General features: G+C 38.5%; 1 protein-coding gene across 1 annotated transcript; it reads left to right on the plus strand.

Annotated features, from left to right (window-relative positions):
* The first annotated feature begins 8,825 nt into the window (after positions 1–8,825).
* TARS1 (threonyl-tRNA synthetase 1) lies at positions 8,826–23,068 on the plus strand. Its single transcript, XM_015848412.2, is given in 21 exon segments — positions 8,826–8,937; positions 8,940–9,043; positions 9,045–9,101; positions 9,350–9,430; positions 10,117–10,307; positions 11,083–11,206; positions 12,293–12,414; positions 12,542–12,659; positions 13,439–13,503; positions 13,583–13,661; positions 14,223–14,369; positions 14,943–15,041; positions 15,725–15,891; positions 16,405–16,567; positions 16,656–16,793; positions 17,442–17,519; positions 19,884–19,984; positions 20,067–20,171; positions 20,805–20,877; positions 21,563–21,677; positions 22,630–23,068. Coding segments are annotated over 21 exon segments (2,373 nt in total). The 5' UTR covers positions 8,826–8,840; the 3' UTR covers positions 22,779–23,068.
* The last annotated feature ends 4,343 nt before the right edge of the window (positions 23,069–27,411 follow it).

Below are 27,411 nucleotides of genomic sequence, written 5' to 3' on the forward strand. Positions count from 1 at the left end.
TTCTCACCTACCTTCTGCCAATGCCAATTCACTTTGGAGAAATTATTTCTGTATTTATAGATCACATCTGGGTTCAAAACAGACCATTTATGCAAACAGAACTGAGTTACAAGGAGAATCATGTTGATTCAGATCAAGGTGATGTTATGATAACTACTTAAACTTGTGGAGATTTTTGCTGTCCTTTTCACATCTGTGTGTTAGAACATCACCTACAGAATTTGCTCCTGTGATTTTACTGATTAATTATGACCAATTATTATGATTCTGAATAATTACGATAATTAATGTCTTTACTGATAAATAATACAATGAACACTTTCCTGGACTCAGTTCAGCCTTGGTTGGTCACCTGTGACAGGCATGGGACAATGGCCACTTTGTTTTTTGTATGCATTTATCTCTATCAAAGAATCAAGTCACAGTTAGAGATAAGTAGCAGGTGCTGAACCTTAGCAAGAATTCCACCATGGGCACTTGAAAAAGCTTTGGAGAGCAAAGATATTTTCTGATCTAGTTTTAATAACTCTACGATAGGTACAAATATTGTTTGTAAAAGAAATGTTACAAATCCTGTCATGGTCCTCCTCAAAACTAGACATCCCAGATCTGCTATCAACCAATTGCTGTTATGTGTTATCTCAAATTAGGAGCTATTCTGTTGTGCTATTTTCACACCTATTCCTAATTAAAGCAGCAGAAGTTTCACAATATAAAGAAACAAGTCTTCCATATTTTGGCAAGATATTCAGCACTACAGGTTGGACTGGTTTACACAGTACCACCAACACCGGATCACATTCATCTTCAACAATATTCTGAAAGAAAAATGTGGTTTATTTCTTAAGCCAGGTCAGTTCACTGATGTGGTTTGCAGTTGTCCTGGCATGGTGGAGCAGAAGATCTAAAAGACAGCAGCAAGCTACCAAAGGGGGAAGGCAGGAACTCCTTGAAGCTGGCATTAGCGCTGAAGTCTCCATATGTGTTTTCCCCTCGTGTTAATTCATGAGTAAATTATTGTGAAAACAGAAAAAAAAAAAAAAAAGCACAAATAAAAACCCCACCACTTTTAATAGTATTGACTGATCATGATGTAATTACTTTATTATCTTGATTTCGGGATATCACACAGAGTTCTTCAAGTATTGCTGGCTTGTGAGAGAATAAGAGAAACGCTGCTGTTTTAGGCAACATGAAGCCAAAAAACTCCTCAGGCTTATCACATCTTTTTCTCTGCTATCAACAGCAGTCATACATTCCTCCATACAAAACAAATAAACGAATACATAAGCCAGTGGATGCAATGAATGGCTTACAGGTGGATCCAACTCTATTTTAATACTAATCACAATTTTAACAAGTAAAATTCCCTTTTATGGAAGAGCTTTCTGTAGTACAGTGCTCTGACTATTAGAGACTATCCATAGATTAGTTTAAATGAAAGTGAAAAAGGAATTAGGTTATTTCTCTGCCTTCAGCTGAAAATAAATGCTTACTGAACTGATGGCTAAACGTGCTATACAGCATTTAATCAGGGGTAATTCTAGATGTAGTAAGAAGTGATGTCATCCCACACATTTCTTCTGCCAGAGATTATTGTGTGAAAATAATGTCTGCTGCTGTTACAAGTGGCACAATTTAGTGGAATATTTGGATTCTAGACCATAGCTGAAGCTTTGCAGAGAAGATTCTTGTCTTTCAGCCCTGATGTGAGATTCAGGATAAGGGTTGATTTACAAAGTACCAAGATTTGGGACCAATAGAGGGTCATGCAGCTGTGCACTGTAAGGTCAAAACCCAGTCTGATCGATGAGGAAGATAATAATCTCCACAAAAGCTTTCAAATCCTAATTGAGAAATCTGCCTCAGATTTAGATAGCATTAAAACCTATGTGTGAATTGAAAAAATATATAGGCAAATGCTTTCTTCTAAAACAACTTCTAGTGATTTAAAATTTACTTGGTAATTAATTAAGGATATAATGCTTTTTTTCATTCTCCTTTTAGTTGTATTTGGAGAGAAAATTGGTATGTGGTCCAGTACACCTGCTAATATTTGCAAGATACTCCACAGATGTGAATCCTATACTAAACAACCAGCAAACAGTGTATCCAAAGACTGAAAATTTTAAGACCCTGCATAGGACAAAATTCATCTTGTGTGTCTGAAGACTGAGAACAACGATTTCAGCTCTTGATATCCCTCAAAGATACTGAATATCTCATGATTACAGAAAAAGTATCTATGTAAGGAATAAGCACAGACAGACACCCAAATAATCTCTGGATTTTCAAAAATTAGGCTGCGTAGTCTTAGCATAGGCCAGCTATGGTCAGCTGCTAAAGCTGAATCAGTAAAATAGGTATGTTATTTTCATTAGGGAACTACGCTGAATAGAAGGATTATTCTATATATAGGACCAAAAGTGAAGTCTCTTTGGTGTTGTCTCAAAGAACAGTCAGAAGCTTCTGTTGGTCCTTCATAGCAAGGAGTGCTATGCAACGCCCAACACTGTCAGGAACAGATGGCAGGTCACAGAAGCTGGAATAGTGTAAGCAGATGATAAAGAAGGAACAACTTACATAAAGGCCAGCTCTATAACACAAGTTTCACATTTGTATCAGCATACTATAGATAGCCTCTACAAACAGCACAGAAAAAAAGCATAATGTAATTTGCAGCTGAAGTGTGACTGTTCTAGGGTTTGTATGCCATAGCAATAACAAGAAAAAAGACTTAATGTTATATCTATACTGGAACCAGATGGTCTGAATGAAATACAGCTCTTTGAGTACTGTTATCCAGCCCTTAATTGGCTAACTAGTTCTGCCAGAGTTTACTGCCCTACTAGACATGCCAGGACAATGGCAGGTATAATAATTGCTACCTACCCCCCTGTGTCAGTTTGATTTGAGTTTAAAATATGCTTCTAGGCCATTTGACAGAACCAGGCTAGGGAGCAGCTTCATATGAAGAAAGGCCAAGGGTTGTGGATAGGATGATAATTTCTAGTGAAGTGATCAGTTCCAGTTGAGTAAAAACAAATTTCTTACCCCAAGGCAGCTGCACCCAAGATGGCATATGGTGCTCTGACGATGGTGATCTAGAAGAGAATATAAACATTTACACAGACAATAACTCTTTTTACTGTCTTTCTCCTGTGGTTTACCCTCGAAGTCAACATTAAACAGTACCATTGTCTAAAGAGGTAATGGACAATACTATTTTTATGAAAGAAAAACTTTAAGTATAGGGCCTACCAGCACAGGCTACCCAAGTATGTACCATATACAGCAAACAATGTAGTGCTTTCCTTGTGCAGCTTTGGATATGGTAGATTCACTTGAAGACAGGGCCACAATCATGACAAATGGGGAAAGATCAGAGAGACATGAGAGAAATGAGAAGTGCAGATAGCCTTGACAATCAAAGAATAATAGGACCATAGAATGACTTGAATTGGAAGAGACCTTAAAGCCTATCCAGCTTCAATCCCTGTTGTGGGCTGGTTGCCACCCATGAGATCAGGCTGCCCAAATTTCATGTACATTCTCTCCTGGTTCTAGTCCAAAAAGTCATGAGGTTGTATAAGGAAGGGGTACATGTTAGGAGTTTGTGAACATACCCAGATGAATACTGGGCTGACAATTAACTGAAAGTTAGTGAAGGATATGATGCTGTTAAATTATCAGAAGTGCTTCATGACAGGTATGAGCAATAGTCCTCTCTGCTCTCTTGGAGCACTGATATGAGAGAAACACAGATAAACACGAGAGTTCAGAAGGGAAGAACAAGAGTCAGGAACCATGTCTTGTGAGACAGGGTCAAAAGTTAAGTTTGCTTAGTCTAGAAAAGAAAAGACTGTAAAAAGATGTTACGCTCCTTCCAAATGGAACTGATGATTTATAGATAGTGATCAGCTGCTTCTTCTGTTGAATACTATTGCCAAGACACCTCTTTTCATTTTTCCAGGTGGATTGTGAATAAATCAAATTTTAAACTCCTCTCAGAGTATCTTCTTCCCCTTATCTAACAGTGAATACCTCAAATATCCAACTTCTGGTAGTTCCCATAAAATAAGGAAAATATTCTCCATCTCGGTAGTTATAAAATCTTGAAATCATTTACCAGTTTAGATTATTTTACTAAGATGATGAATAGTAAGGATACAAAGAAAAATGCCTTTACATGACTCATCAAGAGAGGTTTCATTCACAGTAGAAGATGGCCTCATTTGGATCATCTTCAGCGTTTTGAATTGAAACAATATTATTGGGATGTGTCCATGAAAAAATGATGGATGTGTCCATCCATCATTAAAAAAGGATGTTCATGAGAAAATCACCAGAACATTTGGGTCATGCCTAAAAAGCAAAACTAGGAACATACTTGGCCAATAAAATAAACGATACTGAAAATGTGTGAAGATGTATCCTAACTGCAATGGAAAATATGATCAAAGGGAAAAAAAACCAAACAACCTAAAATGCAACAACTTATTTCCCTACATTACCTGCCATTTCTCCCCAGAACTATCTGAGAGAACGTGCCAGAGAAGTTAAAGCAAGTATTCCCTTTTCTTTGGTATTTGCAAATCACTTCCAGTGCTATGAAGAGATTGCCTGATTTAGAAATTGTACATGGAAAATGGATGTTTATGGATTGTACTGTGTGAATGGCTCTGAAAATGCATTTCTTCCTTCTTATCATGTTACAAAGGAAATGCCTTTGTGTGTCATGTCACCTGTGCCATGGTGTGGAAGGCTCTGCTCATACAGGAGGCAAAGAAACAGAATGGTCTTCACAACATGCAAATTACAACAGGGTGACTGATTATGTCTATTATTTTTTATTATATATATTATGACATTTAACTTTTCATTGCACAGATATCGTGTAAGTATGGTCTGCTGTTATGGGATCACAAAATATTATTCTTAGGAAAAAAAGATGTCATTAAAATCTATGGGGAAAAGAAGCTCCTCAGAAATTGGAATTCCTTTATTATAAAAAATATTAATAAAATATGCATATATGTATATGAAATAAAGCACACTTTCAGACTTTTAATTCTGAAATACACAATAAAATGAATGATGATGGTAAGAAATCTTCTGTTAGAAATAAAATATATCATCATATAAGATTTTCAATTCTGGAAAATTCCATATATAGTCAAAAGGATGCTATTCTAGTAGAATTGCTTGATGATACTCATTAACTGTAAAAGCTACTTTAAATTAGCAGCAAAAAACAAGAACACATCCAAGAGTCGGGAGTATGGGAAAAAAGTTACCAGTTGGATTTTTAACATCATTCATTGCAATAGCCTAAGGTGCAATTAAGGACAGTTAAAAATGTGATTTTAATCTCTGCAGTTTGTCATTTCTTCTCCCAAGTATGCAACAATACTAACATGTTATTTCCCTTTTTAAATATTGCCTCAAAATCTTATCTTAACTAAACAAGGAATGGAAGGTAGGAGCTCTGAATCTTCATCTCACAACTCATAACATCTGTGGTGTTTGCTTTTTTTTTAACACTTTAAAGTGCAAATCTTTTTAGTGATAATGTAAAGAGGACTTTTTATTGTAAATGCAGAAGCTTGGAAAAGTGTCTTAATCCTGACTATGCCACTTGGGTTAATAATATGCCCCCCTCAAAGTGACATGCATAATTTCTATGGAAATTACATAGGAAAGATCTGGCTTTGAGCGAAGACTGATGACTTTTCATGCTGTGAGATAACAACATATTGTTGACTTAACTGTAAGTAAGCTAGAACTTTTCAGCCAAGTGAAGCAGGGTTAATTCTAAAGTATAAAGGAAACTTGATACATGAATTACCACTGGCATGTTTGTTACTAAGAGGCAGGAGGCTATAGATTTTATTCAAGAAAAAAAAAAATATCACCCACTGTCCCACATTTTTAAGAAGCCTAACTAATCCTAGTAGGAGTCTTTTGATGCAGCATCAAGGAATGAACCTTGGTTTTTAGTTTCACCAAAAATTTTTAACCTATGATCTTAGCATATGTAACCATGAACAAAGAAACTGGATATCTCCCACATTTGATCAAACACAACCTATGCTGTTACTTTAATTTAAAAAAACAAAAACAAGAAAAGCTATTGGTGGTAGATAACAAACTGAACCTGAATATTCCCTCAGCACTGAGCAATTTGAATGCATTATCCTCATAGCAGCAGGTATGAACGAGGCAAGCAGGAAAACTGAAGACCTGCACTCAGACAGTGATAGTATAAGCTGCCACTGCACAGAGTATGCTCCCATTCTACAGACAGCATGGGGACTGCTGCTATTAGAACTGATCTGCTCCATAGCAAGAGTGAAGTAGCGTCTCTTCTGGGAGAAATATGATGGTTAGAAGGCTTAGGCAAATCCTCTGGTACCCTACGGAATACATACTGCTATGACTTGTAAGTGAAGCTGTCCCAGATAGAGTCAGAATGAAACTGGGTCATTTCATTGCATGAGACAAGTCATTTATCTTATCCTCCTAAAAATATAACAATTTTATTTTGAGAATAAAGCCATTAATGTTGAACAAATACCAAAGGGCAAAGGCTGTCTGCATTATTTTTTAATAGGAGCTGATGTCTCTTCCCTTGATGTGGGCTTCTGGCAGTTCACTAGACCTTGATTCTAATAACATATTTTAAATCCTTGATGTAAACAGGTGGCCATTTCTATATTTCAGCACTTCTATACCTATTTTTAGTTCTCCTAAACAAAAAAGAAACCAAATTCTAATTCCAATCTAACTCTCCAATGCTGTCTTCCAACAGATTTCAAAATAAGCAAATACATCCAAACATTCACTTGGTGATAATCATTAAAGCACATTTAAATAATTTCACTGGCTTTGAACCTAGGTGAGTTCAAAAACATATATTTAATTATGCTGCTTAAGAGTAGAGCCAGGAAAACACTCACCAGTAAGTTTTTTGTTTGTTTGTCTTATGCCCTAAATCTCATCATCTGATATCAAAAGTTAAGAACACGATATACTCTGCAATTCCTTTTTCCAGTCAACTCGGCGTGTTTCACTGCTGCCATCTTCTGGCAAAAGACACAGTTTTCCTGCGGCTCTTCCAACCACTTTCCAAATGTTTTAATTATTCTTTGTCATTTCTTTAGCAGTATCAGCGCAGGTTTCTGTAAGATAATTCACTCGTAAGCTTTACAGTGTGTTCTCCCTTAGCCATCTGGAATTCAAAACACAAAAAGTATTTTAGAAGACACAGCAAATCTAAAAATTAGTATTTAAAAAAATATATATATATTTGTATTATTATACTGTGTTGCTGCAAGACACCTTTATCATTAGTTGAAGGTGTGAAAGGAAGTTTTTTCCAATCTTTATTCTGTTGATATTTTACTTTTAGACGGCAAATAAATTATTCAGGTGTATTTAATAGACTTGTTTTTGTCTTTTTATCACATATTTAATACACTCTCCTTTTTTACCTTTTAAAATATTTGTGGTCAAACAACGCGGTGATGTTCTCTAAACTGCCTCTCACATATATCAACAGAAAACCATACAAAACTACCTAACTATTCTCACCCTTTTCCTCAAAGCACCTCAGAGCACCAGAGGCTGAAGACTCCGAGGTGCTCTGACATTCATTTAGGAATATTTTGGCTGAATTAAACACTCCCAAATCCCAAAGCACTGTTGCAGATTAAGGGGAACCACCCTATGCATGCCTGTGTACACCAGGAGGCAGAAGGGATGTCAGGCACCCAGTGGATGGGGCTGTATTCCTGACCTCTGATGTTGACTCTTCCGAGATCTCTTCCAATAAGAACTGCACAAGAATTTCCTTGAAGTGCAGAATTTTGTAACAAATCTCTTCCTTATACCAGGTCACTTGACTGCTGGCTGAGTTTACCAGACAAACCTAAGGGCCTTCAACAGGAGGAACTCCAGGAGCCCACGGCCATGAGAACGCACCAAGCACCCACAGAATCAGAGAATCACAGAATGACCCGGGTTGGAAGGGACCTCAAGGATCATGTAGTTCCAAGCCCCCTGCCTAGCAGGGCCACCAAACATACACCTTTACTAGATCAGGTTGCCCAGGGCCCTGTCCAACCTGGCCCTGAACACCCCCAAGGACGGGGCATCCACAACCTCCCTGGGCAGCCCGTTCCAGGGCCTAACCACTCTCCTAGTGAAGAACTTCCCCCTAACATCCAACCTAAATCTTCCCTCTTTTAACTTAAAACCATTTCCCTCGTCCTGCTATTGTCAGCCCTTTCCAAGAGTTTACTCCCCTCCTGGGAGTAAGTTCCCTTCAGGTACTGAAAGGCTGCAATGAGGTCACCCCACAACCTTCTCTTCTCCAGGCTGAACAAACCCAACTCCCTCAGCCTGTCCTCATAGGGGAGGTGCTCCAGCCCCCTGATCATCTTCCTGTGCCTCCTCTGGACCCTTTCCAAAATCTCTATGTCTTTCTTGTACTGAGGGCTCCACACCTGGACACAGTACAACAGATGGGGCCTCACAAGAGCCGAGTAGAGAGGGACAATCACCTCCCTATCCCTGCTGACCACCCCTCTCCTGATGGAGCCCAGGATCCCATTTGCTGCCAGAGCGCACTGCTGGCTCATGTTGAGTCTTTCGACATTTTTTTCTAAATGAAAGTACTGTTTATTTTTATACAGAAAACAACACTATTAATTGGTTAATTCATCCTTAGCGGACTCTGTGGCTGAGATAAGGGGATTAGAGACAGAATGTGACTCCAAAGCAGCCGAACCGTGCAGGCCCCGACTAGTCAACACAGCAAGGCCGCTCAGACACTGGCGATGAGAGCCCGCCCCGCTCCCTGCCCTCATGGCCACTGCCAGGACCGCCTCCCCCTTCCGCCGCCCGGAGCCATCGTGACCACTCGGTCCCGCCTCAGCTCCGTTCCCGGCTCGACTCGGCTCGGCCCCATTGGCTCGGCTCGGTGAATCCGCCCCCGGTTGCATCAGCTTCGTTGTCCGGGACGCGCCTGCGCCGCTTCGTTCTCAGCCTTTCGCAGCCGCCCCTTCCACATTGCAGCCATGGCGAGCGCTGACGGGCAGGTGGGCCTTAAGCCGCGATGGGGCGGGTGGCGAGGGGCTCTGCTCTCGCTCATGGAGCCTGGGGGTTGTGTGTAGGGGCAGCAGGGCCGGGGAGGGCAGGCAGTTCTTTCCCTATGAGCCTGGTGGGATTGGCTCCGTACTAAGAGAACTGGGCGGGCTTGGCAGGGCCGTGCTCCGACTTGTGGGGTTGGGGATAGAGTGCAAGCATCTGTTGGACGGTGAGGAGTTGTGTGTGTTCCCCGGTGTAGGTAAACGCTGTGGGAGACAAAAAGGCGGACTGCGGGAAGAAGAAAATGAAAGAAGCGTCCGGCGATGGAGGGCGCGTGGAGGTGAGCAGCTGTCAGGCCACGGGGTGTTGGAAGGTGTAGTTGTGTGTGCTGCTGACTTTGCTGCACGCCATCCCTCTGGTTTATTTATTTGCTGATGCAGAAGTGGCTGTGTTGCTCTTGACAGCAGGTTATCCTGTTGTCATGGGAGAGCAGCTCTGATTTCTCTAGGTGCTGCTTCATAATGCAGCCCACTGTGCATCAGCAGGAGATAGGTAACAGGTCTGTGGGGCGATGAAGGCCCATCAGAGATGCTGTGTCGTTTCTGTGTTTGTGGTTGGTGTGAGTACACAATAGGCACAGAGCTGCTGGACTGCTCTGACCTGGCAGCCATCTGCACCTCAGTGCCTGCGCTGACAGCCTGACGTCAGTGCAGGATGTGCTCAACAACCTCTTCAAACTGTTTTGTTCCTTGTGTTCTGTATTAAGGCAGCATTTACTACAAGTTTGAGCACAAGGTTAACAAACTATCCAGTAGTTCATTAATGTATCTTGTAGACGTATTAAACAGATGCACATTGGTGTGTATAATGTTACTATATAATTGTAATAGTTGGCTGTTAAGTCATAGCACACACATAGCTGTAGACAGTCACATAGGCCTTTGTGAAAAGAATATGCATTCTGTTCACATTCTTGACATTGCGTGGTGTTAATATGTTGAATGTGCTTTTATTTTTCATGTTTAGCTGAATCCTTGGCCTGCATTTATCAATGAGCGTTTAGAGATGTACAATAAACTTAAAGCTGAGCATGATGCACTTCTTGCAGAACGAGCTGCTAATGATAGTAAACCCATTAAAGTTACATTACCTGATGGCAAGCTGGTTGATGCTGAGTCCTGGAAGACAACACCTTATCAAATTGCTTGTGGAATTAGGTATGATTCTATTCTATTATATACTTAGTAATTTTTAGGCTGATCCACATCTGCAAGTTGTGGCTGTGATCATTAACGTTAGCAAATGCAAGATCAGCTTCTGTAGGTAAGATCATTTGTGTGATGCTTCAGTTGGCTCTTAGAGTCAGCTAACATTAGAAATGTATTTTGCTTAACTGACTTTTATTGGCATGGGAGAGTACCTATCAGAAAGAGCACATCTCCAGGTGACTCCCATATCTTGTGGGGTGAATTTGAACAATGCACACTGGACACTTGTAGTCAAAATTATGAAAACTGTGTGATTCCTAGAGGTGAAATACCATTATTTTATTGTTAATTAATGCTTTAATACTTAGTCATTGGAATCAAGGAAAGTCTTTTTCCCTAGAAGAAGTGTGACTGTAGAATGACTGCATTAGAAACAGTATTTGATCATTTTTTAAATAGAAGCTCTGTCTCTTATTGCAGTAGGATTTTGTAGTCAGATAATCTGACTAAGTGCTAAGCACTTTGAGGTAGTCAGATATGTATGAATGTCTAATAAGCAGTACAGCTTTCCTCTTGCATGTCATTTCCTAAATGCTCAGGACTGGCTAAACTGCTCTTCCTTTGAAATTTATTTGCAGCATTATGCCCACTCAGAGCACTCCTAAGAAGTCATTTGCAACATGGTAGAGCAAATTTTGGGTATTTCTGTTTCTTGATTTTAAACAATAATAATACTATGTTTTTTTTGTTTTTTTTTTCTTTTTTTTTTTTTTTTTTTTTCCAGTCAAGGCTTAGCTGACAACACTGTTATTGCTAAAGTGAATAAGATGGTTTGGGATCTAGACCGTCCTTTGGAGGAGGACTGCACCTTGGAGCTACTCAAGTTTGAGGATGAAGAGGCTCAAGCAGTGAGTGTCTGCTAACTGAAATTTGTTTGCTTTTCGATTTGCATTAAACCTAGCCTCCAGCAGGTACTAGCATCATAACTGTGCTCAAGGGAAGAGAGAAGGAAAAAGATATGCAGTGTATGTACATCTCCATTTTCGTAATGGTTCCTTAGGACACGCAGGTAATGTATATTCTGCTGTGCATTCATTATGAAGTATGCTAACTGTTGATGTAGTTAGGCAAAGTGTGTAATATTTGCAGCCTTAATGTTAAGTAAGTCTTCTGAACCATCCAGTTTAGCACTGACTGCACAAGCAGTGATGAGTACAGAATTGCTAGTATGAATATCAGTGTGCTGAGTAAGTTGCTCTTGTATTTATTTATTTTTAAATATACTGAAGTACCTATTTGCTTTGGCTATTCATTCTTTTAAGTGTAGATACCCAGTAAATTCTGTCTTTTGGAAAAAGTTATTTGATGTAAGTAGCTGCAGATACATTACAGCAGAGACCTTGCATTCAAACATAGGATTTTCATACCACCTTAATGATGACTTCTGTAATACTGATGTTCCCTGATTTGAGCACATAAAAGCAGAGTTAAATCTTAAAGGTTTATCTTTAATTTACTAACCCTTCAGGTGCACTACAAGATAAAGAGTGGGTTTTAGCTTTAAACTGTTCGATATCAGTGCAAGACTTCCCAAACTTTAATTGTTTATTGGACTATGGCCTTATGTTGCAAGCACACCTTTATGTTTATGCTGTGTCAGCAGAGCCAATCCATTGAAATTGATAGAAAAAAAGATGTTGGATTAATTTCCTGGCTTCTAGACAAAGCTAATTTTCCAGACTGAAAAAATGTAAAGTAAAATAAAATCCAGTATTACTTTTTGGAAATACTGGAGATTAGCATAGGAGCATTTCTGGGCCACTCGTTACTGTTCTGAAGGCTGCTATAATGTGGGGTCTGTATGAAGTACCCTGGGAAGCAAGTATTCAGAAAAGGTTTTATTTAAAATACTCAGAAATGTGTTGTGCATATTTGGACTTACCCCCCATGCCACTCTTTTTTTTCCTTTTTTTTTGTTTTTTGACTTCCATTAGGTATACTGGCACTCAAGTGCTCACATAATGGGTGAGGCTATGGAGAGAATCTATGGTGGATGTTTGTGCTATGGACCACCAATAGAAAATGGATTTTATTACGACATGTTCCTTGAAGATGGGTAGGTTTTATGTTTTTTCTTTTTTAGCAGTTGAGTGAGGCAGCAGTTATATCAAAGTTTGTGTTACTTGCAACCAGATGAGAAAGTGCAAGTGAGAATGATGTGCTCTTCTGTGTGTTTGTTTTAGGGGTGTATCAAGTAATGACTTCTCTGCTTTGGAAACATTGTGCAAAAAGATCATGAAGGAAAAGCAACCCTTTGAAAGACTGGAAGTTAAGAAGGAAACACTACTTGAAATGTTTAAGGTAGGTACTTGAGTGTTGTTATCACACCGTGCTCATACACTCTAAGTATTTGTAACTTCAGCCATATTTTCTGCTAGTGATAGAGGAAGGTCTTTCAAAATAGCTTTCATAAATGTATTTTTACAAACTCACTTGTGATATTTAACCTAATAAATAAATAAATAAGCAAATGTATCATTTAGATTCTTAGAAATGCATTAGATTTCTCTCCAGCTGTGAGAATTGTAGGTCTCTGTGACCTTGGCAATTTGTTTGAATTGGCATTCTTAATTTATTTCCCACAGATGTAAGTTTGCAAATGTGCAGTTGTATTATGCTGGCCATGGTAAAATCCTGTGCTGATACTAAACTGTATATGCTAGTGTATTCAGAAAGCGTCATGAAGTATTTTTTTAAGAATGAGGTAATCTGGGAAAGTTCAAGCAAGAATAAAATCTCATCTTTTTCTTTTGTAACTAGCTGTAAACAATTCCCTGGTGTTGTTCAGATAGATGTTACTTAGTTTTCTCTATTAAGATGCTAAAGAGTATCAATGTTATTTAGAGTGGAAGAGGCCTTAATAGGTCTTAAGCCCACTCTTGTGCTCAGGGCAATGTCATTACTGAAGTTGGATCAGATTCCTCAGGTATGGCGTGGTACTTTGTTCAACTGGAGCACCATGCTATACAGCAAAGTGTCTTTTGATGTACTGTAGCATCAAGTTTGCAGAAAGCTTAAACTGCTGGTCAGCTCTACTGCATTACAAGAAGTTAACATGTGTATGGTGTTCTTCTTCTCAGTATAACAAATTCAAGTGTCGCATCCTGAATGAGAAGGTCAATACTCCAACTACAACGGTATACAGGTAACTATGTATAATTAATATTATTTGGTATAATTTGCTACAACAAAGTATATTAAACAAATCTTTTTTCTATTTTTAGATGTGGTCCCTTGATAGATTTATGCAGAGGACCTCATGTTAGACATACTGGCAAGATAAAGAGCATAAAAATTCATAAGGTAGGAGCTGAAACTATCCTAGGCAAATGTGTTCATTGACAATGTGTTAGTGTGTTTGGGCAATACAGCAGAGGATTATCCAAGAACATAACATGAAGTGGAAAACCTGGCTGTAAACTCAATTTAATCAACTGGCAAAGGATTGTGTGCTGTAGGAATGGTATTTAAGTGATGTGAAGACCAAATAGATGGCCAGGGACATCATTTCCAGCACATTTTGGGAAGTGGATGTGGCTTAGTTCTTGTTTTAGCTCAGGCTCAGCTGATGGTTATAGCTCATTGTACAGGACAGATGAAACAGGATGGCTCCCGAGAGAGATAGTAGACTTGAGGAAGAAAAGGACTGTGTAGAACTTGAAACCAATTTTTACAATTTAGCTCTCTTTGTGCATTTTTTTCAACAGCGCTGTGTTTTTATGATTAAAACTCTATTCGTGCCATAGTTATTTTATTTAACAGCAGTTTGTTAAATTACTATGTGTGCCTTTTACAACAGACGGGAGCAATGAAACATGCAGGCTCTTTTATTTATTCACTGTTTCACTTATTTTTCATGCACAGAATTCATCTACCTACTGGGAAGGCAAGGCTGATATGGAATCTCTCCAGAGAATCTATGGAATTTCATTCCCAGATGCAAAAATGTTGAAGGAATGGGAAAAATTCCAGGAGGAGGCTAAAAACAGAGATCATAGAAAAATTGGACGGGTGAGGCATTCTGTGTGGTAATGTGTTTTACAAACATTTTATATATATATATATATGTATGTATATGTATGTATGTGTGTGTGTATATATCTATATCTATATATATATATGTATGTGTATATATATATATATGTAGCTTTGAATGCTATTAAAAGGTCTACTGCTTGGACTTCAGGAAAAATTGCAGAATATGCTATATAATGTCTTGAAGTCTGTGCTTAGATTCTCACAACATTAGCCAACTATAGCCCACATATATAATTAATATTTGCTTCTGCAGGACTCTAATTATTCAATTATTGTTTGTCAGCCAGGGTGCTGTGTGCATGCAGTTAGGAATTGCACATAAACCTGAGTTTTTGGAGTACTGATAATTAAACAGTTACCTTCCCATGTGGATACTGATGGGGTTGCAAGTATTAATGAAATGCAACTGGTCTGTTGTTACTGATTTTCATTTTATTTTATTTTAAACCTAGGTGGTGCCCACACAGTAGTAATTCATTTGTGAATGTTTATTGAGAAAAAAAAAAGGCTGTACAAGTACTAAGTTTTTCCAATATTTTTCTGCAGGATCAAGAGCTGTTTTTCTTTCATGAGCTCAGCCCTGGTAGCTGTTTTTTCTTACCAAAAGGAGCTTACATATATAATACCTTAATTGAATTCATCCGGGTAAGTAATGTCTTTGGAAATTGTCTTATGGAAGGAAGTGCTTAAATTTTAGAAAAACTACATAAAAGTATTCTGCGTACAACAGTGTAACAGCATGAATTGTCTTGAAATGAAGGGATGTTAAAGCTCCTAGCACATAAGCTGTGGAACTGAAGGAACCTGGTTTCTTACAACTGGTGGTTTAACAATGTCTGCCAAGTTATATTTTTATCACTGCAGTTAAAATAGTGATAATGGCCACCCATAGTAGAGCTAAGCTCACTCTACTGTTGTTTCACTGATCCTTGTTGATTTTATTTAATAAGTGTTAGACTTGGACTTGCTGAGCTAATTATTTGAAAAATGAGGAAAAAATCCTGACCTACCTGTTGCAAAATGTAAATATCTCTGTGTCTTATTATTAGACATTTGGGCTGTAGTGTACTACCAAGTGTCATGGAGTAATTAGAGACTGCTGCTTTGCTTGGTTGGAAGGAACTTGTTCTTCTTGCTTACTACAGAGAAATTTTTGATGGAAGGGAGGTGTGCTACCAACTCCAGCTTGTTTTCTTTTTTTTTTTCTTCTTTTTTTTTTCTTCCTTTTTCTTTAGTGATGGACTCTATTTTCATGGCTACAGAGCAAAGCCTGAGTACCATTGTCTTCGCTTGCTTATTGATTATTTTATGTACTGGGTTTATTTTAGAGTGAGTATCGAAAACGTGGATTCCAAGAGGTTGTCACTCCGAATATTTACAACAGTAAACTATGGATGACTTCAGGGCACTGGCAGCATTACAGTGAAAACATGTTTTCCTTTGAAGTGGAGAAAGAAATATTTGCTCTGAAGCCTATGAACTGTCCAGGACACTGGTAAATGCACATGATCTTTGGATTAGATTTTCTGTTGATAAACAAACAAACAAACACAACAAAAATCCTTGTCAGGAGTATTATGAGTCCTGTTATCTGTGAGCTCTCTCTACAGGGACCCCAAGAGATGTCTTGTTTTTTCTTTTTTTCTTTTTCTTTCTGTCATTACTGTGATTTTGTTTCAGAATTGAACCTTACCTTCATGCTGCAAAATCTATGTAGCCAAACCGGCTACCAGGGTACTGCCTGTTTTGTGGCAGTGTAGCCACCCAGGCTTCAGTGCTCACTTCAGGAGTTGCTACTATCAGTGTGTGAGGTGGAGGAATCCTCCTGCCCGTGTAAGAACATCTGATTTATTTTCCTGGGAAAAAAAACTAGATATAAGTGACTGTTGAATTCAGATGACATCTCTAGCAGTGTGGGCATTTGCTTAAGTGCTGGCTGCTTCCTGTTGGCAGTTCTTTGCAGAATTTTGTTTCTGGATGAGTTTCAAGTAATGAACTTTTCCTTCAGCCTTATGTTTGATCATCGTCCAAGATCATGGCGTGAGCTGCCATTACGGTTGGCTGATTTTGGTGTCCTACATCGAAATGAACTATCAGGAGCTCTTACAGGACTCACTAGAGTACGTCGGTTCCAGCAGGATGATGCTCACATCTTTTGTTCTGTGGAACAGGTACGGTCTGCTGTTAAATGAAATTGAGTGTTAAAATCAGATTTGCTGAATTTCCAATAGTTCAGACTGTATTTCCATTCTTATGTAGATAGAAGAGGAGATAAAGAGTTGTCTACAGTTCTTGCGTGCTGTTTACGATGTCTTTGGGTTTTCCTTTAAACTGAATCTCTCTACTCGTCCTGAAAAGTATCTGGGAGATATTGAAGTGTGGAATCGAGCTGAGAAGGTAAACAGTAATTTCATTACCTTTCTGTATGAAAGCAAGGCTGCAGCTGCAAGTTTCATAAGGGCATATTGCCTTTCTGGGAGGTAGTGTGGTAGATGTACATAAGAAATATATCTTAATAACTGTCTTCAGTTCTGGCTGCATAATAAAATAGCTTTCATAATATGCTGTGTATGGACAGTATGCTCTCCATACAGAAGCGATTTCCATGTCAGAATCAAATTGTCTTCTCCTTTCTCTTCTGCGTTTTTGATAAGTAAATAGTGGGAGGGAGGGAGGGAGGAGGGGAAAAGGATGAAAAGAACTAATTGTAACAGCCCTCGTGGTAAGATTTGAGGTATCTTCCAGAAAATCCAGCATTTTCATTATTAAAGCATTAGCCCTTGGTGGTGCAGTGGTGGAAATAAGATGGGGCATGAACAGATGTTAGTAACAGGGATGGATTCTCCCTCAATATTTATGAACTCTTTCTTAACAAGTTGTTGTACCTTATCTAATGCTGCTTGTTTGGCCTCTTAAAAAATGTATGCATTAGTTTCAATCTGAACTTTTTTAAACCTGAGTCTGGTAGTGTTAGATGGCTGCAGCAGCAGGCTTACCTGATGTGAGAAGTGAGAAACACTGAATACATATACTCTTTATCTCTAGCAACTGGAGAACAGCCTTAATGACTTTGGTGAGAAGTGGGAGTTGAACCCTGGTGATGGAGCTTTCTATGGACCTAAGGTGAGTGTGTTGATATGGACTTCTATCTGGTTGGGGTTTTAGTTTTGTTTAGATTATGTACACAGAGGTCTCACAATTCCTTTCTTTCCAGTTATGCTTCTGTAATCTTAGCAGTTGTGATAGCATGCAAATACTGTTCTTCATGGTACAGCAGACAGGCAGAAGGAAACACAGAAGTCTTTGTCTTTATAAAACTATGACAACTATAGAATTTCTTGGAAAGAAAAGTGTTTGGCGTGTATTTATACAGAGTGATAGACAGCTTCAGACAAATACCAGACCAGAACGAAGACTTTGTCTAAGTAACACCTGAAGTGCTTTGAGTTAAAAAAAATAAAATAAATTAAGAATGTAAGAAATAAAAATGGGAGAGATATATGGTTACTGCTGTTAGATACGTTGTTTCCCATATCTTACAGAGAAAATAGTGGGGTGCTGCTCTTATTTTTTTTAATTCATCATCTTTGTCAAAAAGACAGCCTTTACTTTCAACCTGTCTTGCATGTTCCCTACCGGTGTAACTTTACAGCTAAATTTTTCAGCGTTAGTCTGTGTTTCTGAAGCATTGGTGCTGTTCAGTTTTGGCTGGAGGATAAAAAGCAAAACGGAGTCTTAAACTGACAGACTGGTACAGAGATTGTAAAAGGCCTGAAGTAGGAAGGAAGGTGTGGGTTTGTTTGTTTTTTTGCTGTTGTTTCTCTGTGATCTTGTCCTTTACATAGCTTTATTTGCTGCTTAAATTGGAGTTGGTATATTGAGAAGTATGAACAGAAGGTGGCACTGTTAGATCATTGTGGTGTGTTAGAAATGCTCATTTGGGTGATCAGTGAATGAATTGTAATACAATAATCCTGTAGAATACAAGCAAAAAGAAAATCCTAAGCCTATATTCCTATTTAGGAAAATAAAGTAATAAGGGGATAAATAACCAATTGTAATTAAGTTTATTAAACAGATTTCTGAAAAATGTTGCTTTTACTAACATGACTTATTAGCACTGCTGGTGGGCTCTGGTATTAAAAAAGACCCTTGCATAGTTTCTGTGTCTTTGTAAGAGCTTCTTCAGCTGTACAGATGAAGTAGAGATTTCTAGAAATTTTCTGATATCTTTGAGCATGAGGACAAAAAACCTTACAGTGTTGCTTGTAAATGCTTCCCTAATAGATACAAATTTAATCTACGTTTGTATTCAGTCATCTAGTAAACTAGTTCTGATTTTTGTCTTTGTATGCTGATTGAATCAATTTCATTTTATGGGTTGTAGGTGGAACGTTCTGTAACAGCTTATCATTCATAATGTGAAATGCAAACAAGATTCAGTAATTTCCTCAGCTCATTTGAAAGGAGGCAAATAGCTGCAGGAACACTTTCCTTTGTTAACCTTAATTTACTTTAGTGTATTAGGAGCCAAGATTAAGGTTAAGCAAGCAAACGTATAGCTTTTTGGCTTGGTCTTAATGTGAATTGTTTAAAGTTGCATTGTGAAGAGAAGCTCCGTGTTCAGGATAGAGCACTTTTTGTGTTCTGTAAATGGATGGTTTGAGTTTCTATCAGAAAAGTAATTTACAACCTTTTTTGATTTCTTTAATTGTAGCTGAGCTGTTACAAACTCTGGCTTCAGAGTTCAGAACTATTTTGACAGTTACTATTTTGCCAAGTGACTTCAGAACAGCACTTCATTGTCTTTCAGCATTTAACACACTGATCAAACACATTGACATGCTGGGAAAGAGTTGAAGAAAGAGGCCGAATTCACTAGATCAGTGAGGTCCTGATAATATAAATTGACTGCTTTCTAGTTGTCTACTTGTCCAACTTCAGTCCAAAGTGTAATCAAGATAAAAGTGTCAGATGCAATAGATAGATTAGGTATCTGTAGTAAAGACAGTTCTTAATAAGACCATGTGTGATTTATTAATATGATCTATTGGTAAGTGGATTATTTTACAATACAACGTGCATCCTGTGTTCAGGATTTTTGGAAACAAGTGCTCAGTTTGGAGCAAAAACCTTACCTGCCGTCCTTCCCTTAATGTGCTGCTGAGTTTACTCAGTGAAAAGACTCATGAAAGTCCAGTGAAAAACCAAGCAAACTCACAAAAAATGTTATTGAGATATTAACTGTAGTTCCTTCTAAAGTGACTTGTCTCCATATGCTCACCCTGTTTTTAGGTCTGACATTGTTTGAATCAGAATACACAAGTCATTTTAAATCATAATGTAGTATAAAGTGTGTTGTCTAAACCCACATATACTTTCACTGTACTCTGTAAGTGAAAACTTCCATCTTAACATGAATTTATTTTTGGTGTGGCATGCTTCATCTTAAACTCTGGTAAAAGCTTTCTTCTTCTGTTTCATAAGATTGACATTCAGATTAAAGATGCCATTGGACGCTACCACCAGTGTGCTACAATCCAGCTAGACTTTCAACTGTCAATCAGATTTAACCTCACCTTTGTCAGGTAAGCACAGGGGCTGATGTTCTTAATTACTATATAATTCAACTTTTCTGTTATTCATATGTTTATCTAACTTTATTTGCAGCCATGATGGTAACGACAAGACAAGGCCAGTTATCATTCACCGGGCTATCCTGGGCTCTGTAGAGAGAATGATTGCGATTTTGACTGAAAACTATGGAGGCAAATGGTAATACTGAAAAGTAGATTCTAGTTTGAGCAAACACTTTTATATGAAACATAAATTAGCTCTAAGCATGCAACTGTCAGTAGAGTTCATACTACTTGCTTGCTACTTAGGTATACCATAGGTGTATCACAAGGCAATTCTCTCTGAATCCCTTTCTTCAGATATGAAATTATAATAGATACAGTAGCACGTGGTACCATTCTTGAACATACACAAGGTGTGTATCTCTCACCTTGCTCTTCCAGGTTTGATGCCTAGCAAAGAGTTTATGGTGGTAATTTCCTTTACCTGCTGCAGTATAGTGACCCCACTTATGATGACAAGACTCAAAAGTTAGATATTTTCCCAGTGTTTGTTAGTAAAGAAGTTAGTGACTCAATTATGTGTGTAAAATGTAACCCTAGTCTTCAGGTCAAAAAGTACTTTTGCCCATCCTGCAGTTCTTTTAGACACTCTATAGTTTTTTGGAGGGTGAACTGTAACTTTAATATGGGGCTGTCAATGCCTCTGGACCCAAAATAAGCTGCTGGCTTAATGGATCCCTTCTGTAGATTTTAGTCTCACCTGTTACTAGCTTCTTCCATTCTGAAAAATATTAAAAGCTCTTTAACTTTCTTTTCTTGATTATTGAAGGCCACTCTGGCTGTCTCCACAGCAAGTAATGGTAGTACCAGTGGGACCAACTTGTGATGAATATGCTCAAAAGGTGAAGTATGTGGTTTTGGTTTTGTTGTTTGGTTTGTTTCAGATATACTGTATTTAGCACCTAGCTGCTATTTCCCTGTGACAAATAATATTAGTAATTATTCTAGGTTTTTGCAAGTATCATTTGTTTATTGACGTGACAGTAAGCTGCTGAAGATATAAATGGATTTTAAAGAGGAACTGAAATAGATGTTGGTTATTCCAGTATCAAATGCTTATCTTTGTGAGGTTTTGGCACTTCAGGTTCCAGTTCTCTCTGTCAGTGTCCATCTTGCAGAGCATTAAGAAAGATGAAAATTCTCTGCATCTTTGGCATCTGTCAGACTTTCTTTTGTATTTCTTTCAAACTCATGATATATTAAATAGTCTGCAAAATTAATACATAAAAATTTACAAACAGCTTTTAATTGAAAGCTTCACCATTCTGCTGCCGTTCACAGTATCAGATTGAAATAGATACTAGTCCTAAACATGAGGTGTTTTCATCAATGCTTAGCAGTCCAGTGTGTATGATTGCAGACCTCATTTTGTACTTTGAACAAGGCTCATCTCCAAGGCTTAAGCTGATGATAGTGCATTTGTTTTAAAGAGGTCAGATAAGCTTGACTGGCTTAACTTGACAGGTCACAATTAGGATATTTTGTGATGATGAACTATTGTAACAGTTTAAACATGTTTTCTCCTAGGTCAGACAACAATTCCATGATGCTGGGTTAATGGCGGATATTGATGTAGATCCTGGGTGCACACTGAACAAGAAGATCAGAAATGCTCAGCTTGCCCAGTACAACTTTATTCTGGGTAATGTATAGTGCACTTGTATCTTATACTGGCTTACCTTTTCAGTGAGGTTTTCTGAGCAGGTGGTAGTGTTTTAGCTCACTTTGCTCCTCCAGAGACTCCATTTCAGATGGTCTCTTCTGTACATCTGATTTATTCCTTGCCTGAATGGCTTTTAGTGAAAAAGATGCCTGTTTTGTGTCTCAAAGCGTTATTGATGCTATAGAAAAATTCCTTTGCTGTTTTCTGATCAGCGGTGAGGAGACACATGTTAAAACCAATGTCACTTGTCAGTCAGGTTGTTAATTTTGATTGTGGATTTAGTTTAAAAACTGCGAACAAATGATGAAAGTACCAGGAAAAAAAAATTCTCACCTGATGTAAGTTCAAAGGCTGTTTAAAAGAGATTTTAGGTAGCTGCAGCTACCTGCACTCAGTAGAGAAATGCAATCCTTTAGCTAACTGCAAGAACATTACATTAACTTCATGTTAGTAATGCTGCATGTAGAGATTATCTTGGAATCTGTCAGTGTTTAATTAGCAAACCTTTGGGCTTTGCTATTAGACTGTCTTCTTGTTTTTGTAAAGAACAAGCCAACTAATAGTTCTTGGTTATTTGTGGTCAGGTTGTGTTTCTGATGTTTGCTTTTGCATTACGCTTATTTATCATTTTAACTTCCTCACTCTCTTTAATATAAAACTGGGCTTATTCATTTTTCTCATAGAAAAATGTGAGTAAGGAAAATTTATAATATGCTGAAGTCTGTTGGGTGACAGGAGATTAAACACAGCTGTTGGCTGTTACAGACCTAAGTTGGAATACCTAGGAGGGGGAACTACTAAGAGACCTGGGAGGGTATGTTAGTTGCTAAGTTTTTAGAATTTTTGTTAAATATAACAGCGTTTTAAGGGAACAATTGGGAAGAGATTTTTAAGTGGTAATTTTATCTTTCTGTATCTTGGTTGTTCCTAGTTGTTGGTGAAAAGGAAAAGGCAAGTGGAACAGTTAACATCCGTACCAGAGATAACAAGGTGCATGGTGAGCGTACAGTTGCTGATACTGTGAAGAGACTGCTGGAACTGAAACATTCTCGTTCCAAACAAGCTGAAGAGGAATTTTAACACCACCTGTTCAACATGACGTAAAATGGTTCTAGTTTTCCTAACTCTGTTAACCACAGAGTTGTTTGCAGTGTACCAGGTTTGCAGAAATGTTCTGTCAGACATTTCTCTTTTTGTAAAAATCAGTTTCTCACAAACCTTGAAGTAAAATTTTCTGGCCTCTAAACAATGACAGATGAAGCAAGATGAAATGACTTTCTGTGACTGCAAGAGAAGATGGAGATATTAATTGGGGATATCTACTGTGCTCTAGCTACCATATTAAAAATAAAATATGTTTTGATAACAAATGTTCTTCGTGAAAGTTTTAAAAGAAACCTGCAGCTTAAGGAACCACATAGCAATGCTACACTGCAACAGCTTTACAAATGTCTACTTTGACAGGGTGATACCTTGCAGTCTTGTCTGCTGGTCCTACACCAATTACATTTGTTGACTCTGAACATTTCACAGTCACATAGGCTGGGAAATGAGTAGAAATCTCCTTGCTTAGTAGCTGCTGGTACCTCTGGGAGTGTTCCAGCACTCACTGCAGAGTGCTCCAGCCATGGGGCTGTCTGCCACATAGCACTGAGCTACTGACCAAGGCTAAGCTATGCCCTTCTCCAGAGGCAGCACCAGAAAAATGCTCTAAGCTCAGTGTTGCTTCAGGAGAGGACATGTCTGGAAGAGGTACAGAATAGTAGGGCCAAAAAGAAGCAGCTAAGGAAAACAGAATTGTTAGGACCAGGTGATACTGCGATGTGCTACTTCTCAATGTGGGAGAAACTCCTTTTGTGGAATATTTCCATACCAACCTTCCAATCCAGGATATCACAAAGTAAGCAGTACCTAATTTTAGTTTAGTTTTTGCACAACTGTTTGACAAGGCAGTTGTCAAATTCCTGTTGCTGAAAAAAAAAAACCCCAAACAGCTGGGATGTAGTGATGCTTTTTTGTGTGTTAATCTTAACTGACCTGAACACCTTCCAGAAGTGGTCAACAACTGGTCTTCTGGAAAGAAAGTGCATTCTAATACAGCCACAGTTAATGTTAGACCTTTTGCATTCAAGTCTGAGGCCAGATTTGAACCATCTTATTGTACAAAAAGCTTCCAGCTCTCATAATTTCCTGTGTCACCTGGGAAGAAAATTTTCATCTATCCTTTTCTCACCAATCTTTTTCAGGTATGGATGATTTATCAGCATTTGAGTCCAGCAAATTTTAACAAAAGCTTTTTGATGCTCCTTTGTCAGACCAGTAACATTCTATTTGGTTGCTTAGAATAAAAGAAAGAATTGACTGTGAAAGCAGCAAAGCGGTGGAAAATTATTTCAGTGAAGATGGAGTACATTTAAAGTACCTTAATCTAATGATCTATTTTTTTCATCTGCTTTGCTTTGCTATGAATTGGAAAGAATAGAGTGGGATCTAATGTAAGTTGTCCTTGTGGCAGGAGGACTTCATCACATGTTGAAATGAAGTCAGAGTAGAGACCAGTGCTACAGGGAAGAGCCACTAGCTCCATTTCTCTCTGAGAATCACATCTTAAACTGCCTTTCAGATACGATGATGTATCTGCATGTATTTCTGTTGGAGGGGTCCCTGTGCGTGCTAGTAGACATGTAATGAAATAATGGTGCTGTAAAATGCTGGCCACTACTGCGTATAACTCAGCAGATGTCAGTTTTGGACAAATTGTCCTTTGGCCAACCTGATTTGCATAGATCATACTGATAGATTGTGTAGTTCATCGATGGAAAAACCCTATGAAACAAACACGTAAGTACATGAAAAATGTGTTACTAGAAACAAGACCTAGGGAGGATAATCCTGTAATGATTATACCCCAAGCAAGGTGTGGGCAGAACTGAGGTGACTACAGCTGCACTCAATGCACAGCTCCATTCAGGTGCCATCTAAATACTTTGCTCTCTGTAGCTTTGGTTTCAGAAGTCTTTGCTGCCAAGACCTGCAGCCAAGTGCAGAAGCAGAAATACTCTGATCTGAGCCCCATCATTTCCTTCTGTTTAACTGGAGGTTCCTCATAGAGCAAGATTTGGGTGTAGTTCTTGGAAGAGTCTCCAGACCATGCTCTACCACTTTTAGGCAAGAGAAAGCCAAAACAGCTGCAGTCTGGTTATAAGTTTACACATCTCTTGGGAAGGGAAGTTATTGTGGGAATGTGGATTACCTCCACAGACCACACCATTTCATGGGCATTTCCTCTGGAGAAGCTGATAGGATACAGCTTACGCTCTGCTTTATTTCTGAGTGACTTATTTATGCAGATTTATTTTATTTATATTCCAACTCACATTCCAACTCTCCCACATTCCAATGGAGATTGCTAAAGGAGGGGCAAAAAATGGTGGGGCAGTTAGATAGGTAACCTGGTAGATCACTTCTGTATATAAATGTAAAGTCTTGAGAGAATTTCAGCATCTAGATAGATCACTGTGCCAGCTTTCACTTTTCTGTTCTCCTCAGTTGTGCAAACTCCCTTGAAAGAAATTCCCCTGGTGAGTCAGCTGGAGACTGCTGTGAACCAGGATAATTCCAGTCAGTCTCTTCCTGTCACATTTTGGAGTGAAATTCCCTCACTGGCTGATATTGCTGCCTCAGAATGCTGCTCCAGTTTCAATATTCAGATTCAGTAAGGTTATTTCAACTCCTCTAAAATCAGAAGAATCACTATTAATCATTGTAGGCGTCTATATACAGTCAGTCTTGCCCTTACTACACTTTTCTCCAGTGCTTCCAAGCCCAGTTCACTCCCATTCCTCCAAGAAATGCAAACAAGACCTTCCAGTAAAAGAATCAGTTTGCTAAGACTGGCTTTTCCCAGGTCAGAGTTAGGCCAAAATTAAGGGGCTTTTCAAAAACTCATTTCAGGCCTTGAACTTGTACCCTGCGTAGTATCATGATTGCTTCAGCTTTCTGTTTCTTAATTGCAAGTAAACTTTGGCCTACAAATGGTGAACAAATACTATGTATGTATTGCTAGAGGCTATGCTTATAGAAATGAAGGATGCTTGTATATATATATTGCTGTGATAGAATATGCTTACACAGAATGCACTACACCTGGGGTTTATATCAATGAGTTTTGTTTTGGTCTTGTTTTTTCCCCAGTCTTCAGACAAGAGTAGGAGAGTCTGTAGAGCAGTGCAGGCAGTGACATCTGTGAAATCACTATAAAAAGGTACATGCTGAGATAAATGAGTGCAGACAAAGAAAATTTCTGGTGTTATCAGATGGTAAAGGCAAATCATCGGGGCTGCGTGATTAGTTTCAGTAAATAACATGCTCTATCCTTCAACTGGATAACAGAGTTCTGAAACTAGGAAGACTTTCTAAGAATTAAAAAAAAAATCAAACAAAAAATACCAAATGAGAATCTGAAGGAAAAAAAGTATTTTGGCCAATTGAACATAGCATGAATTAAGCTATCTGTGCTGAAAGATGAGGTAGCACAGAGCATCATCATGGGACAAAGTAGCTGAATCCATAACACCTCATGAGACAGCCTTGTCTTTCCCAAAGTCTTTGAAACTGGGATCCCCAGTGAGAGAAGCAGAAACAGGAACAAGGAGGGTGACAGGCAGGAGCTGAGATAAGCCAAGAAAGCATGGAACGTACATACAGACAGACAGTGCTGTCCTCTCCTACACTGAGCTGTAAAGTACAACTAAGCTCCTAGGAGTTTCAAGCATCATCTCCTGTGACAAGTTTATCTCACTAGATTAGAATGTAGGACAGTTTGGGGCTGACATTTAAAGCACCTTTATCTATCCATCCGAGGAAACAGCAGGCTCATAAAACAGGCATTTACTGATTTATTGCACTCCTGAAACACCACTCTTCATATTGGGAATACTCACAAATAACCCTTGTCCATCTAGTGCATACAGCAACAGCAGAAGTTAACTTAATATTCTGCAAGAGCTTAAATGCCCAGAGACATTAATCTGATCATGTTTAATATGTGATTTCTCAGTTGCACACTTTGGGGATGAACTGTAAGCTGTCTATAGTATTAGCAATCTAATAATATATTTTGTGATTTTATTGAAGGGGATAAAGACTCAGAAGGAAGAGATACCCCCGTATATCTGCAAGGATACTGGAACAACTCCCAGTCAGCCAAAGAAGGGGCTTCTTCAATATGGCTATTAAAAGTCATCTTTTACTTGTGTAACCACTGAAATGTCAAAGCTTTATTAATAACAGCATATGTTTCCAAGAAGCCATTAGTACTTGAGAGGTAATAATCATACAATCATCGTCATTCGTAAATACTCCTCTAAGCCTGAAGGGAAGTCAGATTACAGATAAATATTCTACATTCTGGCATCTGCATCACGATAGATGGGGTGAGCAGAGGGAGCAGGTGGAGTCAGATACCTTTGCATCACACTAACAGGAGCAGAGTTTCTTGCTTTAGGATTTTTAAGACCCTGTAAGTCTTTGAGCAGGTGATGCCTGGACAGTTTGTGTGCACAGATATGGCCAGTGATGACCTCCTGTCTCACACTGACAGGAAGGTGTTCCCAGTATCAGCAGGCTGAGCTGCTATTGCTTTTACTGGCAGGTATACTTCTGAAATTTCAGAATATTTAACTTTTAGCCTTCAGTGTTTTGTTTTTCAATA

This window comes from Coturnix japonica, chromosome Z, assembly GCF_001577835.2.
Source record: "Coturnix japonica isolate 7356 chromosome Z, Coturnix japonica 2.1, whole genome shotgun sequence".
Taxonomy (NCBI): domain Eukaryota; kingdom Metazoa; phylum Chordata; class Aves; order Galliformes; family Phasianidae; genus Coturnix; species Coturnix japonica.